A 16,897-nucleotide genomic window follows, 5' to 3' on the forward strand; every position below is an offset into this window, starting at 1 on the left:
AAATGTTCTTTAGAATTTAATTATTTTATTTTATATACAAAATACAGTCGAGATTTGCCTTCAGCAGAAGAAATCTGTCATGCAGAAAAAAAGTCACTCTAAGACTGGATATATTTTATCACAGTTTACAAAGGCTAGTCACAGGCTTTGTCTGAAAAAAAAAAAAGTAGAAAAGGTTCTTCAGTTTAATTAAAATCAGTTTAAAATTGATCTCAGTAAATTACTATGAATTTCTAAGGCAAACAGATAATTACAGCTCTTTAAACACCACATTTAAACTAATGTAAGTAAGGTTTAAATTGTTAAATATTTGCATCACATGAACTAGATGCAATTTCCTTTGAGTTAAATTGGTACAATTCCATTACTCTGAATTAGCCCACCTGAAAACCCCACGTTTCTGCACTGCTCCCCATGGGCACAGGTAACCCTCCAGACAGAGGTTTGCCATCCAGCTCCATTATGGGCTCCAGATCTGCCTTCTGGTGAGTCCACCAGTCCAAGTCCATCACCTGGCTACACCACTGCCCAAATTACACAGTCCAGGATAGCAGTCCAAATCACGAGCAGTTCTGGGGATGCTACAAGGAGAGGGCTATTGGTCCTTAGTCAGTAAAGGGGCTAAGGCCCCAAGTTTCCCATTCCTGGGGTGCAGTCCTCTTCCTTAGGTCACAGAGCTTCCATGTCAAGTGTTGAAGCCCCACAGCCATGCAGAGGTCTTCCAAGACAGCCCAAACCACCAAGGATGCCACACAAAAATGGGTTTAGGGTCTACACAGGGCTTTTCAGTTGACCGCAGAGCTGGCCTTCCCCAAAAGAAGGGGAGGGAGGAGGCAGCCACAGCCAGAGTCTGGCCTCCACAGCCAGAGAGCAGCCACAGTCCCCTCAGCCACCACGAAACCCAGACAGGGCATTACCGGGGCTTGGGGTATACCAGTCCTGCCCTGTTTACCCATCTATCGTGCCCCTTTTTTTTGAAATTTAGAATCGCTTCAGTTGGTGTCATCACGCATCTCAAATTAGCCACAACTTCTAATCATTGCTTTCTACATCTAATGTCCAGACAAGGAAACTATATTGAACCAATGCAGCTAACTTGTAAAAAGGTCTCATTTTTCTTCATTATTCCCTCAGTTTTGTTTCAAGACCCTCAAATAACTGCTGAGTCCATGGACTTAGCCACAAGACTACTGAAATTGCACCTTAGAACACTGGAAAAGCATCTGGAAATAACTTTTAAAAATATGTAACATTTTAGTGCTACTGTTTGCATGAGACATGCACCTAGACAGAAAAGCCACAAATGCAAGAAAGGCCTTTCAATTGCAATACTACAACTTAACTTTTAAAAATATTCATCGTGATCCTACAAGATGCAATGTTTATTGTCATTCAAGTGTCTGATAATGTGCAAATAGCTTCAAATCCAAGATACAAAAGCCCAGCATGAACCTACTTGATTGCAACAGATCTTTCAACACAGCAATCTTTCACGATGGCCAGCATTTCCTAATGGGTAAGAGCTCAGAGTCAGAACACAGAATTAACAGGGTCTAACACCTGAAAACAACTCATGAGCAGCAAAGTCTCAGTTGCACCAGCAAAATGAAACAGGGAGAGATGAAGCCAAAGAGCATTTATCACTGATGAGAAGAGCACGTTTCTCTTGCACTCAACCTGAAGCTAAGGAACAGCAGAACAGTTACCTAATTTATTTTAGATAATGAATCTTCATTTTTAGCCACAAAAGTCACTGTTCAGTTTTTCGACCAAGTGCTCTAATACCATCTGTAGATGGATAGTCATAAGAATGTGAAGTGCTTATAAAGTCCACCAGGATTTTACAGATCAATACAAACTCTGCAGTAATTACCTCCCTGCCCCTGCTTTAAAACCCATGATGCAGAATACTTGCAAGCTCATTAAGCTCTCCCTGAAAATAAATGAGAAGTTATATATTCAGTTTTAAAAAGGCCTCAACTATCTGCACACACCTACATCAAACACCGTTGATTTTTATTAGAATAACAAATTCACCTTTAGAACATTTGCGTGGGCCAGCTGCAGTGTCTGAGGAAAAAATATTGGGTCATATTCAAAGCCAAATATCAAAGCACCACTCCAAGCCATTTCTGTAGTGCTGCTTCTCTTGAGGAAGCCCTAAAAACCTGCATTAAACTGTATGCAAACAAAGTAAGTGAAATGAAAATATGTATTATTTATAAAGGCACACACAAGCTTAACTTTTCTCGAGGATTAATTAATCTGACATGACAATAGCCAGGACCGTTCAGTTCCTTGGTCAGAAAAATAGGTAAAATGTTGTGGTTTCTAATTAGTTACCTTTACCTTGTTTGCTGAATTTCAAAAGACACCACAAAATATTCAAAATAAAGTGGCACCGATCTCAACATGACCTCTTTTAAAATAAACCTTTATCTTCTTTATGCATTATGCTTTCTAATAAAGTTACCTTTGAACACAGATTTTTGTAACTATTAAAACATGAAGGTCTCATCCAGCTTTTTCACCTTAATTATTGAATGTTAGCTATACTTTGATTTATCTACCATTTTATGAAGCGTATCTATCAAAGACGAGCAATGGCTGAGCTATATTATATTTGTTCCCATTTACAAATGATTTCCTCACCAAGGGCTCCTATAATTTCGAAGCTCACATGCTGAGTTTAGTTATTCAGCTGCTAAATTTCCAAGATGTCACGTACAAAATATACTCTGAAGTCATTAAATGCTTGTTAGTTGTTATTCTTCATTAAAAACACTTCAAAGATTCATGCATTTTAGATGTCAGTGTCCTGCCTTTGCCACTGTTTAAATAATTGTATTTTTATTGACACACTCCCATAATACACATCATCCAGTTGTTACATTTGAGCCACTTTCCTCCTTAATGCAGCAATTCATTTTGAGCCATTTGATGAAATTGCGACACCCCTCTCTAGAGTAAGGACCACATTAGCTAGCTGATCACTACTTCCAACATGCCCATCAAGTGTTTTTCCCCCTTAAAAGAGCTTCAAACCTGGTTTTGTGTTGTTAACTCTAAGATAAAAAAAAAAAGATCTATTAACATGTAAACTAATAAATTTCAAAATGCTTCCAAAGACAGTAACAATCACCTATTTAGTCAAAGGGGGATAACACAAACAGCCTTTTCATTAATTACGTATCTTAATTGTGTTCTATATTGCCACCTTCAAAACACAAGCACACGCCTGCATCCATCACTATTCAGCAGTGCATTGACTACAATACAAGCAGGCTTTTTTTTCCTCAAGCAAGCGCCTTGCTGAATCAAGGCCCATGCACCCGTATGCGAAAAGGCACAGAAATATGCATTTCTGACCTTTTTAAATTTAAAAAGGTAATAACTACCCAGCCTGTGAAAGCACGCAGTTGCACTGTGAAGGCCTATTTGATAACTAATCAACACCCTATGGCTGGCAACCTGAGATCCAAGGCTTGGCTATTATAGGAAATTGCATTCCTCCAAGTCGAATGTAAATTACACCATCTAACTCCACCACTGCAGCCTTCCAAGGAAGCTCATTTTGTTGGTCAGTAGAACAAGTGGACAAATTCACTCTAGAGCAGGCAGGTGACTCCTGGCTGGCTCAGTGAAGCAGGATCATTTAGATGGCACAATAGTGTTGAAAAATTACATTTCTGCTCTTCTCATAAGCGAGATTTCTGCTTTTATGCGGTCGGCTACTTCTACAGAAGTCCTGAGAAGGAGAAAATAAAAGGAAAGCCAGGGAAGCTCGAGACCTTTGCTATAAATTTCAGCATGGTCTCGCTACAGACACGCCTCACACATCTCTGCCCAGCACAGCCCCACGAGACTTGCAGCAGACCCCTGGTGGACAACCACATACCACAGGGGAAGCCACAGGAGGCTCTGGGAACACAATACCAGCACTGGGGGCCTTCACCACCATCAGTAACAGAAGGCACTACACTTCCCCACAAATAGGCAGCCCCAATTGGTTTAAAGCCTGTTCTTCACTCTTTTTACTTACAGTTAAATGACTAATTAATGCATCCACTTTTCAAAAGGGCAGAAGGACACAACAGTTGCAAACCTGAAGAGGGGAAGCACAACAGAGAAGCAATGCTTATCTCAGCAGTTGTTTGTTTTAATGGTTTGTTGTTGTTTTTCTTCCTGGACAGGGGGAAAAAAACCCTTTTGTTCACAATTTCAGTGCAAAGTTCTGTAGAGGCAGCCCATGCAAATGGCTCAGAGGGAGAGGACGTTCTTGTTCTTTCAGTCAAGATCTGGAAACGTTCAACTACTAGTCAAAAATTAGGGAGAGAGGATTTTGCATGAAGCTTAAAAGAAGAAACTGAAGTTTGGTAATGCCTTAAATTAATATGTCAGCAATACTTAATGGATTTGCAGTCATATCCCATAAAAGCATTTCACCGTACATATATGTAATTATGAAATTAGCACACAGCAGTCCTTTTTCAAGAATGGTCTAGTTAACACGCCACACTTCTCTTTCATCACTCTGTCTACTGAGTGACAGTGCAGATTCCCACCACTTCTGCTCAGTCAGATCATCTACAGCAAGACTCTAATATAAAACTCATCGGGGGGAAGAGCGAAGTGTGAGAGCACATTGACAGCAGTCAATTTCTAATTCAAGCACAGTTTCAGTGCTCCAGCTTGGAGATTTGAATTTTTAATTTCACCGAGAGAGCGGGATCCAAATTAAGCATCTGATGCACAGTCAGTCGGAAAGCAGAATTGAGTTTACTGAAATAGAAAGTAATTTTCTCTTAACAGCTCAGTAGTGATCACATATAATGAAAATAAAACAACATGGCAGTTGCTATATTGCCAAGGGTGAGGAGTCAGTATGCTTTTAACTTTACAATTTAATATCAAAGTCCCGTGACAAATGCTCCTCTCCTTTGTCCGCTGTAGGAAGTTTACCTCGCAGCCCCAGCCAGGCTGTCACGGCACGATGTCAGCACTGTCTAAACAACAATGAAGACAGAATGAAGGTTCAGACATCAGGAAAGCCGAGCAACAACACTGGGCAGAAAGCACAGCAGCTCAGGATGCAGCTGAAATACAAGACAGTGCAAGAGTCACGTACACAGCCTGCAGTAACAGCAATGCATGGGACACGGAGCACACCTGTGGCAGAAGGGACACAAACTGCACTGTTCCCTCTCCCCGCTCTTCCCAGAAGAAAACCTTGTGGCTTTAAGCAAACCCCTGTGACTAAACGCTCCCACAAAATTTCTGTACTCAACTATTCCTCCTCTTTGCAGGACAATTGTGCAGACTGTGCTTTTGCTAGCTGACAAGAAATCTCCACTCTGCTGGGTGTACCACCGAGTACAGGCTGCAACGCTGCTCTCCTATCCTCCACAGATGGCTTCAGTTAATGCAAGACCTTGCTAAAGGCCAGCAGGTTATTCAGCATCATTGGTTTTCGGATGTTAGAAGCCAGCAAGGGGTCAGCCTCTGTGCTCCAGCAGGACGAGCATGGGTTCCCCGAGAGAACTACACCAGTAAGCAAGGCTGCACGCGATATCCCTTCTGAGGGTTTCTGCGAGGATATGCTTGACCTTTACAGCCCTTACCTGAGGCTGCAGGCAGACAAAATGGAAGCTGGAAGCTTGCTTTATTCGGCCTGAGAGCACAGGGGTGAAGATAGCGGCTTTATCCTTTTCCTCCAAGACGAGGAGAAGACTAAAATGTTCAGGTGCAATTCTGAGAACGGTTTACAAAGGTGCCATGGAAGTACTGTAGCTAATATTGCTGAAACTGCAACAGAATACTAACCACAGGCATGCAGCACACAGCTGAGAAATCACAGCTCCTTCAGAATAAGACAAGACAGAAGTCACTCTGCCTTAAGTCAGGTATCTCAAAAAAAAAAAAAAAAAAAGTCAGGAAACAGAATTGTTTCTATATATAAAGCAACTGCATTGAATTACAGAAAAAAATGATGCCTCTGACAACACAGAACTGACCTATGTTGTTCCTGTGATATCAACAGCAGATCACGTTTAAGGAAGTGAATTGTAACACAGAAAAAAAAGAAGATAAGAAAAGCAGTACACCACCAAAAAGCCACATCAAAACCATGAAAAGCAGTCAAAGCTCTGTACAGTGACAAGTTCAGACACCACCACGGCTGTCTGTTATCAAGACCCTCTTTCATTTAGCCAAACGTGCTCCAACGTGCATTTTCTAGCACTAAGCCTGCATTTCCCAGCCAAGCAGGGAGCAACCCCTCCTTGGTGGTACCCAACAGCCATGCCACAAAGCCACAACTGAGTCCAAATGCAGATGTTTGGCACCACGGCCACAGACTAAAGATTTGCAGCAGCACCGAAATCCTGTCTTCACACAAAATTTAGAATTCACGACCGCTAGCAGCAAACAAGGATCGGTGGACATACTCGTGGCAGTCAGCCAGACCCCATGCTGAGGGAAGACACAATCGACACTGACAGCTCTACTCCAACTCTTTCACTTATTTTGCCTCCACCCCACGCTGCTGACACCAACACTACATCCTTTCTGCTGCTCCCACCACACCCAGCGTTCCTTTCCACCGACTTCCAATGCATTTCTCTTCTTGGTCCCCAACTAGCTTCTCACAAACCAACTGCTCATTTATCTTACACTAAGTGCAAAAGACTGTTGAACCAGACGCAATCCCAAACCTGTGTCTCTGACCTAACTGTACAGGTCATACTTGCATACCATACAGCCCAGGGTGAAAACCCTCCACAAAGCTCCCAAGCAGTGTTCAGAGCCACAGAGAAGCACTCTTCCCCTACATCACTCCTCAATACCACCTCTTTGGTCCTTTCCAGTTTCCCCTCTGTCCTGACCCCAATATGCCCAAGCTCCCTAGGAGCAGGCCCCTCACAACAGCAGACAAGCACATCTCAATTTACCTCCAAAAATCCTCCCTGTGTGCGCTTCCAGCTCCTCCATACCACCCAATTCCTTTCCAGGTGAAAACCCCTCCTCCTTCCCACTCCCCCCAGCACAGCTGAGAAGTTTCTAGGTTTCTCCAAGTCCATTCAAAAGGAGCCCAACCCCACTTCACCTGTGACCACTGATTACATTGCTTGTCCCCAGGTGCCTGCCTTTTGGCCAGGAGGACTTCAGCCAGTCCTAAGGGCTCCTGTTACCTCTTTCCCAGCACACGTTTTGTGTGAGCACATAAACTAAATCCCACTTTAAAGGCACACTGGCTCCATTCATCCCGTTTGAGATCTTCTCAATGAAGACACTATTGTAAGAGCTTCTTTCCTGAGACAGTAAATCGCTGCAATTCACATCTAAGAAATCAAGACAATTACTTGCCGCAATTTCCTCTGACAGTCTCCCTGAGATAACATATGTTAGCCAATAATACAGGTTGCATTTATTAACATACACCATTCAACAAAACCATAGATTTTTGCCCGAAGCTTTTTTTTTTTTTTTAAAAATCTTTTCTGTCACACGTTATTTGCAATTCCTTCCTTAAGTATTCCTACTTAACTACAAGGCTACAGGATCCGCTACCTTTCATTGAACCCTACCTGTCTGCTCTCATTATCCAAGTAAGTTTAAGAATGGTATTTATCTGCAAAGAAATTGTGCCCTTTCATGAGATAGCTTGCAGATGTTTCTTGGGCACCAAAGAATCTGTATGATACTGTAATGAAGTGAAGTCTTAAGTGAAGTACTTCAAGTTAAAAAATGAGAAGTAAATGCAAACAAAAAAAAACAAAACAAAACAAAACAAAAAAAAAAAAACAGGCTGACCATTGAAAGATATAAGAGGGAAATTGTCTTGAAGAAGTTAATGAAATTTTTCTGTTCAATCTATCCTCAATTCAGCTTAGCATTTTAGAAGGGATAAGAAGTGCTGATTGTACCATATGGTGCTAAACAGGCACACCTGAAACAATCTTCTTGGGTATCAAAATGCTTGGCAGGAAGAAAACAACAACTTTGAGTGCCATTCAAGTAGTAGTCCAGAATTAACATAGATCGTGCACATAACTCTATTTCCAATAAATTCAAGAAAAATTATTACAGGCTTTAGAAAACCCGAATTCTAGAACTTGGCGGGGTTCTCTGCAATGTAACCCACAGAGAGAGGCCCGTCCCCTTCAGATGCGAGGGCCAGGCCATGGGGCAGCGGGGATTTCTGCCCCTGCTGCTCTCAGCATTGAGCAGGGTACTTCTGTTACACAGCCCTCTTGTACACGGCCTTGCTGTTATTAACGAGTAGCTGACAGAGCTGCCATAGCTTCCTTTTGGGGAAAGTTAAAGCATTGCAAGAGACATTTGATCTCCTCGGTCCCGAGGCACGGCATAATCTGAAGCATTACTTTGTGGTTAAAAGAGACCACGTGAGGAGTTAGCTGACCTACCCAGAGCACGCCCCAGACGGGGCTGATCACTTACACAGGACTCCTGAAAGACCTGGGGAGGGGAAACATTTCCACTGTAAAAACACACCTCAGGCTTTGCTCTTTCGGAACTCCTGTCTTTATTGAAAGGATCGCAGATCTGAAAAAAGCCACGTTTAGCCAGAACGTGAATATTCTCAAAACTACCAAACCTTGAAGTCTTGGGTCTCCCTGAGGTAGATCCTGCCAATGTTATTTCATGCCAAGTCTGCACAGCAAATTTTCATTGGAAACTTCAGGTTTAAGTTGAATTTTCACCACAAATTAGTAAAAATAAATAAATAAATAAACAAACTTCATATTTAAGTGACTCCTTCTTAACTTACCTATAATACAATTTGAGCCTGTCTACATTTTGTACTCCGAACTTAACAAGTCTATGCTAATCCATGATTCTGACACATGAAAGCATATTTATAAAGTGTGAAGAAAGCCCAGAAAGATAGTTCAGTGGAAGAAGATGTTCATTGACTGGCTCCCTTAGTGAAACAGGGCTACTTTTAAGCCAGAAGCCTTTTAAATCCTCTATTGACTACGGAAAGGACAACTCAAAGGATTCTGAAGTGACTTGCAAGAGCTCCACGACCTAAAAATCATCCTCTCCCTTCAGCCCCCAGTGAACAGGAACATCCTGCATGAGCAGCCTTACAAAAACAAAGAGGTGCCAATAAGACTGAGAGCGATGCTGAGAAGATGCATGGATTTTCATTCCTGTACAATAAAAGTGTCATAGTGCATTACTGAGCAAAAACATATGAAACGTCTTAAACTTAAATTACCTCAAGGTCTGAGTCATACGCAAGGGCTTCTGTATCAGAGAAAATCATGAAGACCGAACTAAGGACATCTTTAAGGTTAGAATGCCCTCTTTGGGTTTAAAGATATATTTGCAGCAAATTACAGCAAATACAGCAATTTTATGCCAGAGGAAGGAAAGAAAATTAGAGAATGCCAAGTGCGCCACTCTCAAACTAGATTATAAATGACACCTGATTCACATCTACTAGCAACAATATTCCTAAGATGCTACATACCAATAGGAAAACTTCACCCCAAGGGCAGTCAAGCAGTGCAGCAGGCTGCCAAGAGAGGCTGATCAGCCCTTGGAGGCTTCCAGGGCCCAGGATAAAGCTCAGAGCAATCTGCTCTGGCCTCAGTCAGCCCTGCTTTGAACAGAAAGGTAGACCAGAGACCTGCCGAGTCCCTTCCAATCCAAACAATCCCGTGATATACCCCAGCTTTTAAAACAAGTCTTGGGATTTGCAGCATTCCACCTTTTTATCTATACACACATCAGTTCAAGCGTATCTTCTGTGATGATACATGCAACTCTGAAAGCAAGCAATTCATCCGATTTTACTTCACAAGGAAGTTAGTAAACAGCTTCATCACGTCCTGGAAGGCAGAAACAGCTGGCTTTCTACAAATAAAATTAAGGATAAAAGTTCAATACTTGGAATAAATAGGTTCTTAACCAGCTTTTAAGCATTCAATACACACACAGAAATCACAAGCTTCAGTGATAGCCAGTGCCTTAAGCAAGACAGACACAATAAGGCATAACATAAAAACTCCTACTGCTCCACAGTAGCAGACCTCTAGTAGTTAGCTGGTGATTAAATGATGCTCATGAGCATCACTTAAATGTCACTTTGATCTACTGCAGTTATTTCACAAAATGTTTATTGCCAAGACTTTTTATTGGCTGTACAAACATCTGAAAGCACATCTCTCAAGGCATCATTCAGTTTGCTATATTAAAAATTATTTTGATACCTTTTCTTAGTCTGCTTTCCAACGGGCAGACAAGAGGGGGCCATCTGCTAGACTGCAGCTGTCTGAAGACACTGGCCTTTGAAAAACCTAATCCCTGACATGGTTCCAAGGGCATTACACACACAAAAAAAAAAAGAGTAGCCCCCTTTGAGCACCTGCCACAAAACCACTCTCCCTCACAAAGGACCTGGAGGAGGACAATCACCCAGGGACCACCACCTCTACCCTACCCAGTCCACAAAGTCTAACCACAACACAGGCATGGAAGAAGGCAAACCTGAATGCTCTGCCTCACACCTGTACCAGGCACCCATAACCAGCGACACGGGTGTATATGACTGATATAACTGAGTGCACAAACACCCAGATATTTTTCTGTCTCCTTTTCTTGGTTTCATTTACTCCTTGGTTTCTTCCCTTTACTTCTTGGTTTTCCGGGGCTGGTCTCTTTCTTCTTACACCACTGTTCAGTGCTGGTGTTTACAACACATACACAGGCCGCCGCACAAAATTCCTTAGAGCAGCCTTACATGTAAGGTGTCCTCTGTAGTGTCTTTACCTCACCTATTTGCTCTTTTTTTTTTTTTTTTTTTCCCTTTTTCCTATTATCATTATTATTATTCCCTGCTTGCTCTCTGCATTTTAACCCTCCTTTTTCGAGCTTTTCTGGTACTTTCTATCATGGTTTTCAAGCCATTAGAGGGCATTTTTAGAATGCACAACTGTTCCAAAGCAGAGGCCTGGAAGACAGACAGCAACCCCACGCACTCCTCACACGGCTTGCACTGAACACTCATACTGGCTTTTTTTAAACCACAGCCACTCTGAATTTGCTACGGCCACAGACTTCCAACTTAATGCCTGGCCAAAGCACACAGAGCTTCACTAAGACCTGGCAGCACAGAAAGCAGTAACGCAAATGAGTGTGTGCAGACCCAGTTGAAAGGCTGGAGCCCTCATCAAGAGCATCGGTGCCACCCCAAACTCACCAGAAACACAGTGAAAATGTTGCTACACACCATTATCACTAGTAAGAACACAGGTCAGGAAAATTCCCTATCTGCTAAAAGAACAAATAAAGCTATTAGGGCTCGCTGCATACAATGTGAGAAGCAGGAGCTGGGCTTTCCTTACCTCAGAGCAATCTGAGACCACCCAACCAGTGAGCTATTTCCCCCTCCTGTCCTTGTTTGCCCAGGAAGCCAGCAAACAGCCTTTTACACTGCTCCATTACCTGGAGCAGCCCTTCTCATGGCCACAGCTGTACAAGGCTCAGACCACAAACACGTGAACACTACAGCAGCTGCCTTGCCACAGCCACGTTCAGATTTCCCAGGGAAAGGAAACGAAACACCCGTTGATTATTAACTAGTTTGATACGCAAAGCCACGCTGAGGAACAGCAGCCCCCTCTCCCACATCACCTGGGTCTCCACAGGCTTTTTGCAAGAGGAAGCACCTGCACCTCCATCAAGTGCATGAAATTCAATCTCGCCACTGCCTCAGCAACTGTCCACAGCCAGAACCCTACGAGAAGGGAAAGCTCTTGTCCCCAGAGCTATGCTTCCCAACACCTATGAGAAAACAAGCCACTCCTGATAAGATCATCTGAGCCCTCCCAATGAAAAGTCAGGTACTTTACAGGGCTGAGACACTTGGAATTCCCACAAAGAGATTCAGTGATAACCATTCCTTGGAGCCCTGGGAAGTTTTAGTGAGGTAATATATTTGTGTGTAGGAAGGGGAACAACCAGACCATAAAAAGTAGACAGCTACAATCTAAGAAAAAATAACCCTACAGCTATAACCTTTTGGCTTTGTAAGTGGTCTCCACCAGCACCACTCCAGGTATCTGCGTATCTACAACAGTGATAAACCATAAAGCTAAGCTGATTTACCAGTGGAAAGGATACTTACCAACATATCGTCTAAGATGAGTAACAAAATACTTTCAGTATCCCACTAAAGCAGCAAGGAAGTGGCTTATTAAGAAGAAAAAAAAAAAAAAGAAAAAAGTTTCTTCTTTTCCCAAGCTCTCTGAAGACCTTACAGCTTTCCAAAAACAAAATGAAAGGACCCTACGAATGGTTTCCTTCAGTGCCCAAAACACACTTATTAGACCCAAAGGCACAGCTGCCAATAAATTCAGAAACGAGGCCATCTAGGTGAGCTAAGCCAGGGTCTGCTCTGCTCACCCCATCAATCAACAAAGCCACGAAGCTCCTGTCAAACTTCATTATGTACAGGCACATTGAAAACATCACTACTATTTGACTCTACTTTCCCATTAACATTATAAAGAATTCAGCAAGGCATTGAAAAGCGACACCAATGCCACATGCCCCTTCTAATGCCAGCTTGCAAAACAGTTCAGAAGATCTGATTACACCAACTCCCACTTCCTGACTTGTCCATAGATACTACACCTTTCATCCTTACTCAGTTTTACGATACTCACCACCAACCTCCTGACTTTTCCACTCCGCAGGTTGCCACCAAGTTGCTCTAAGAGATTTTCCTCTGTCATGTTTTCCTGCTCTGCTGACCTCTCACCCCAGCAAAAGAAGCCTTTCAGCCAGCGCCCGCTAAATCCCTCTAAGCAGCCAATTCTGCTGCCATTGCAGAGAACAGGGAACGGTGGAAGATAATTTCACATATATCCCATTCATTCTGCTCTTAGTTTCAAGTATCCACTTCTCCCATGCAGTTCTTTCACACGAAGATTTTATCATCTGAGCATGTGTACACATACCTTCCTTAGCAAATTACTGTGCCACTTGCAGTTCTGACTTGTGCGCTATTTGATCTGATCTAGAAGTGCAGGTAATGCATATACCTTTGAAATGGAGCTAGCTAAGCACTATTAAAAAAAATGCATTTTCCCCTTTTCAGCCCTAATTCTGAGAACACAACTGTTTATGCAGCAAATACTGACTGTTTTGATGTGAAATCTAAACGTTTTCAAGCTCAGTGTGCCTAGGTGTTGTTACAAATAAACATATTGAGAGAAGGCAAAAAGAGCAGAGTAACTATGTAATCTCCTCTGACATCAGGGTCCTGCAACAAACAAACATTTGTAAGACAGCAAGAAAGGAAGGAAAGGGAGGAGGGAGCGGGAAAGAATAGAAAGCACCACCAATCATTAGGCAACAGGGTCCCTGTTAGTAATTTATCATATAGGGATAATTAGAGGTGTGCATGTTGGAAGGAAGCAGGGCTGTTAAATGAGGGAGGGTCTGAAATAAAGACTGCAGTACTGTACTGTAAGCAGATGCAGTACGTCACACAAAGGGGAGATGGAATCCAAATTCGGCGTGCCCCAAAGGAATCACAAAGAACAAAGAAACCATACTTGAGGCACGCACATGATCTCACTGCTGTCTGCAGACTTTAGATTAGTCATTAAGCCACTTTACTTTCGCAGCATCAATAAACAGGGAAATAACTCCACGTCAATAGCTAATTCAAGTTTCATACAGCAAACCTGCATTTAACAAAGTATGTCAATAGCTGATCTCTGCTTCCACAGCATCAGTAGCTAGGAGGCTCAGAGAAGAAATGTCTCTCCCCAAAATCATATTTCAGGTGAGAAGTTAATGGGATCTTTTAGCCTATATGCTAAAAGGGGGGGGGGGGGGAAACTTTAATGGAGTGCTAAATAGTTAACATAACCCAGAATTAAGTAAACAGCTCCAAATAAGGATACTACAGTACTTAACATAGGCGCAGTAGCCTTTGTTCAGTGCCAGAGAGCCAAGTTTTTCCTCGTGTGACTGCTGATTTACAAAGGGCACATTCATCCCTCATACATAAGGGTTTTGCAGCAGTTTTCCTTCAAGAATATTGAATAGTATTACAACATACCCTGGGCTCAATCCTAATCTAAGTGACACAGCATGAAAGGGCTGCTCTCTGGAAAAAGACACAACATGCTAAGGATGAACTTGGAAATCACTATGGCAACTCCACAGGTTCCTCTCTGTTTACCTTTAAGCCCGATACTCCAAAGGTGGTGTGAAAAGCTGTTTTCACACGAGTTGTTCATATGTATTACGTCCAAAACCAGGAAAGGCTGCAGACTGTCTGCCGCTCAATTAGGAAGAACGTTTGCTCGAGGAAGCCAAATGCTGAAATGAAAAAATCATAACTCCTGATGAGCGCTCAGGAGGTGCTGCACACTCCAGTAGATCTCATTTGAAAGGTCAGGTAGTTCAGTAGCTGTAGGAGGCCCAAGTTATGGTGAGCAAAAAAAAAAAAACTAACCAAGTGTGCCTAATTTGCGAACAAAGTCGGAATTAACCTTTAGGGTTCTTTGCTTTAGTGAGTACAAAACATTGTTTGCAGTGCTTTCTGTCTTTCCGTTCTTTACAATTAATTTATACTGGTGCTAATAAATCCTCTTTTCTTACATGACCCCACTACAATTCCAGAAGCAGCAGCTTAGGCCCAAACTTTTGACTTCATTTTACTTGAAGAGAACAAAGGCTGATTTATCTGAATTTAAAGAGGGAGGAAGCCAGTGGCAATATAGTACTTGGTCTGTGACCACACTTCCATGCTGCTGGATAAGTTAGTAGTATAGCATACAAGAACAGGTTATTTTGACTGTCCAGTCTTGAAGAACTGTAGAGAAAATTTATAACTTTTACAGTATAAACACTGGGAAGTAAGAAAAAAAAAAGACATAGATGGACATAGTTTTAATCTCAAATGTACAAAATATCAGGGGGTTCACATTCCCTCACCCCACATTTTAGGAGACCACAAACCTCTAAATTCAACTGTTTTTATTTTTAAACCACATATTTAATTTAAACATCCTTCCTCTCAGTTTCTTAAGTGCCCAGAAACCATATCAATGGAAAAAAGATCTACTAAAACTTCAGCCTTAAAGCACTGTTAATCTCTTCCTAGAAGAAACTACAACTTTATCTTCAGCAATGAAATGGGGGAACAGCAATGCAACGCAATTAAAGGGACTTACCACTTAAACAACATGAAAGTTTTAATAAAGTAGAACTCCCATTTTCGAGTTACTGTAAGGCCAATTGCAAATTAGAAAGTAAATGATTAAACACAAAAGGACAAAAACAGAAATAATGAATCACAACATACTGTGTTCATTTCTTTGAAAACTCTAATTTACTTTTAATTGTCAGCAGTGCTTGCTGGTGTATGTTCTGTAGTATATTTTGCAGCAGCCTTTATAACACAGGCACTTCACTGCAGAGCTCTTAACTCACTATTCAGAAGCATAGCAGAAAGTTACTCAACCGCTTGTACACAAAGATTAGCGTGGATTACCAAACCATGAATGAGCTGCTTTCCACTGAAACGTTGGCACGGCCAACCAACATGTTTGCAGAAAGTTTCGCTAGGCTACCAGCCCTTGCAGAACCGCACATCCGAAAAACCAGAAAGGCAGCTGACACACCCCAAGAGCAATCCGCCTTTCTTCCTGAGCTCTCCTGGGAAAGGTGAAATGTATTTTTTTCCAGTATTTCCCCACGGCTCCAGCCCTTCGCCAGCACCGGCATGGGTAACGCGGGCAGCGCTCGCTCAGCCTGACAGCTTCCTGCCGGCTGCTGCTCGGAGGGAGGAGGCGACGAGCGGCTCACCTCTGCTAGAAACCTCACTTTTAACACTCGGTTACTCACATACTCGCAGACACATGAAGCTGGCTTCTCTGTGAAGATGGCAGTTTCCTTTTCGTCCTTTAAAGTGAGTTAGGACAGACGTGACTGTTGACTTCTGAGAGAACAGTTACTTCCCTCTTTACAGGCAGTGAGTTAAAATACATATATACAAACACTTACACACACATGCATGTCTTTACAGCAATATAACTCCTTCCACGCCAGCAGAGGCGAAATTACACAGTTGTCAGCGTTTAACAACACTGAAGGCTACCTCAGCGCTGTAACAAAGTTCCCTAGGCAACACTGGCTGCGCTGACCCTCCCTGCGAAACGAACGAACGCTAAAAGCCGGCTGGGGCCTAGAGGACCAAAAATCAAAACTTTAAATAAATAAATAAATAAATAAATAGATGGAAAGCAACAACAGCGGCTTGGCTCCGGGAAGCGGATCGCTCCTCATGCTGCAGCCCTGACCCCTTCCCAGCCCCACGCAACCCCCCCGACCCCAATCCAACCGGCACCACTCGGGGCTCTCGCAGAACCCCTAAAACCCCTAAAACCCACCCCAAACCCACCCCAGACCCCGGATCCCCTCGGGTAGGAGCCGCCGGCTGCCGGCCGGGCCCCCCCGGGGCTCTGCCACCCGCTCACCTGGGCTCGCCGCCCCCTTCCCACCGCGGCGCCGCCTGTCGGTGCCGCCGTGCCGGGGCTGCGGCCGCCACATGCCGCCCCCGGCCGGGCACCCCCCGCCCTGCTCCGAGCCGGGCGGAAAGCGGCGGCCACGGCCCCTCCCCTGCCGGGGAGCCCCGGCCCCGGCCCCGCCGCCGCTGCCCCTCCTCCGGCCCGGCCTCCAGCGGCCGCCCCGGGGCGCTGGGAGCACGGCGGGGCCCCGCCGCCATGGCCGCAGGGGCAGGCAGGGGGGCCGCGGCCCAGCGCTGAGGGGGCGGCCTCGGCTGCTCGGGCGGAGTGGGAGCGCCCACGAGGCTAATTTCTGCCGAAATCCCTTCCCCGGTTTTGTG

At 43.6% G+C, this 16,897-nt stretch overlaps 1 protein-coding gene across 3 annotated transcripts in view; it reads right to left on the reverse strand.

Moving 5' to 3' along the window:
• The window catches only part of DISC1 (DISC1 scaffold protein), a 190,947-nt gene extending 174,309 nt beyond the window's left edge, over positions 1-16,638 (reverse strand). For all 3 annotated transcript variants that reach the window (XR_014317286.1, XM_082757809.1, XM_082757808.1), the window contains exon 1: positions 16,530-16,638. Coding sequence is in view for 2 of the 3 variants with exons in the window: in XM_082757809.1 (XP_082613935.1) it covers positions 16,530-16,602 (73 nt within the window). In the remaining variant the exon portion in view is untranslated. The remainder of the gene's footprint in view (positions 1-16,529) is intronic.
• Positions 16,639-16,897: the final 259 nt, after the last annotated feature.

This window comes from Aythya marila (genome assembly GCF_965140915.1).
Source record: "Aythya marila genome assembly, chromosome: 3".
Lineage (NCBI taxonomy): Eukaryota > Metazoa > Chordata > Aves > Anseriformes > Anatidae > Aythya > Aythya marila.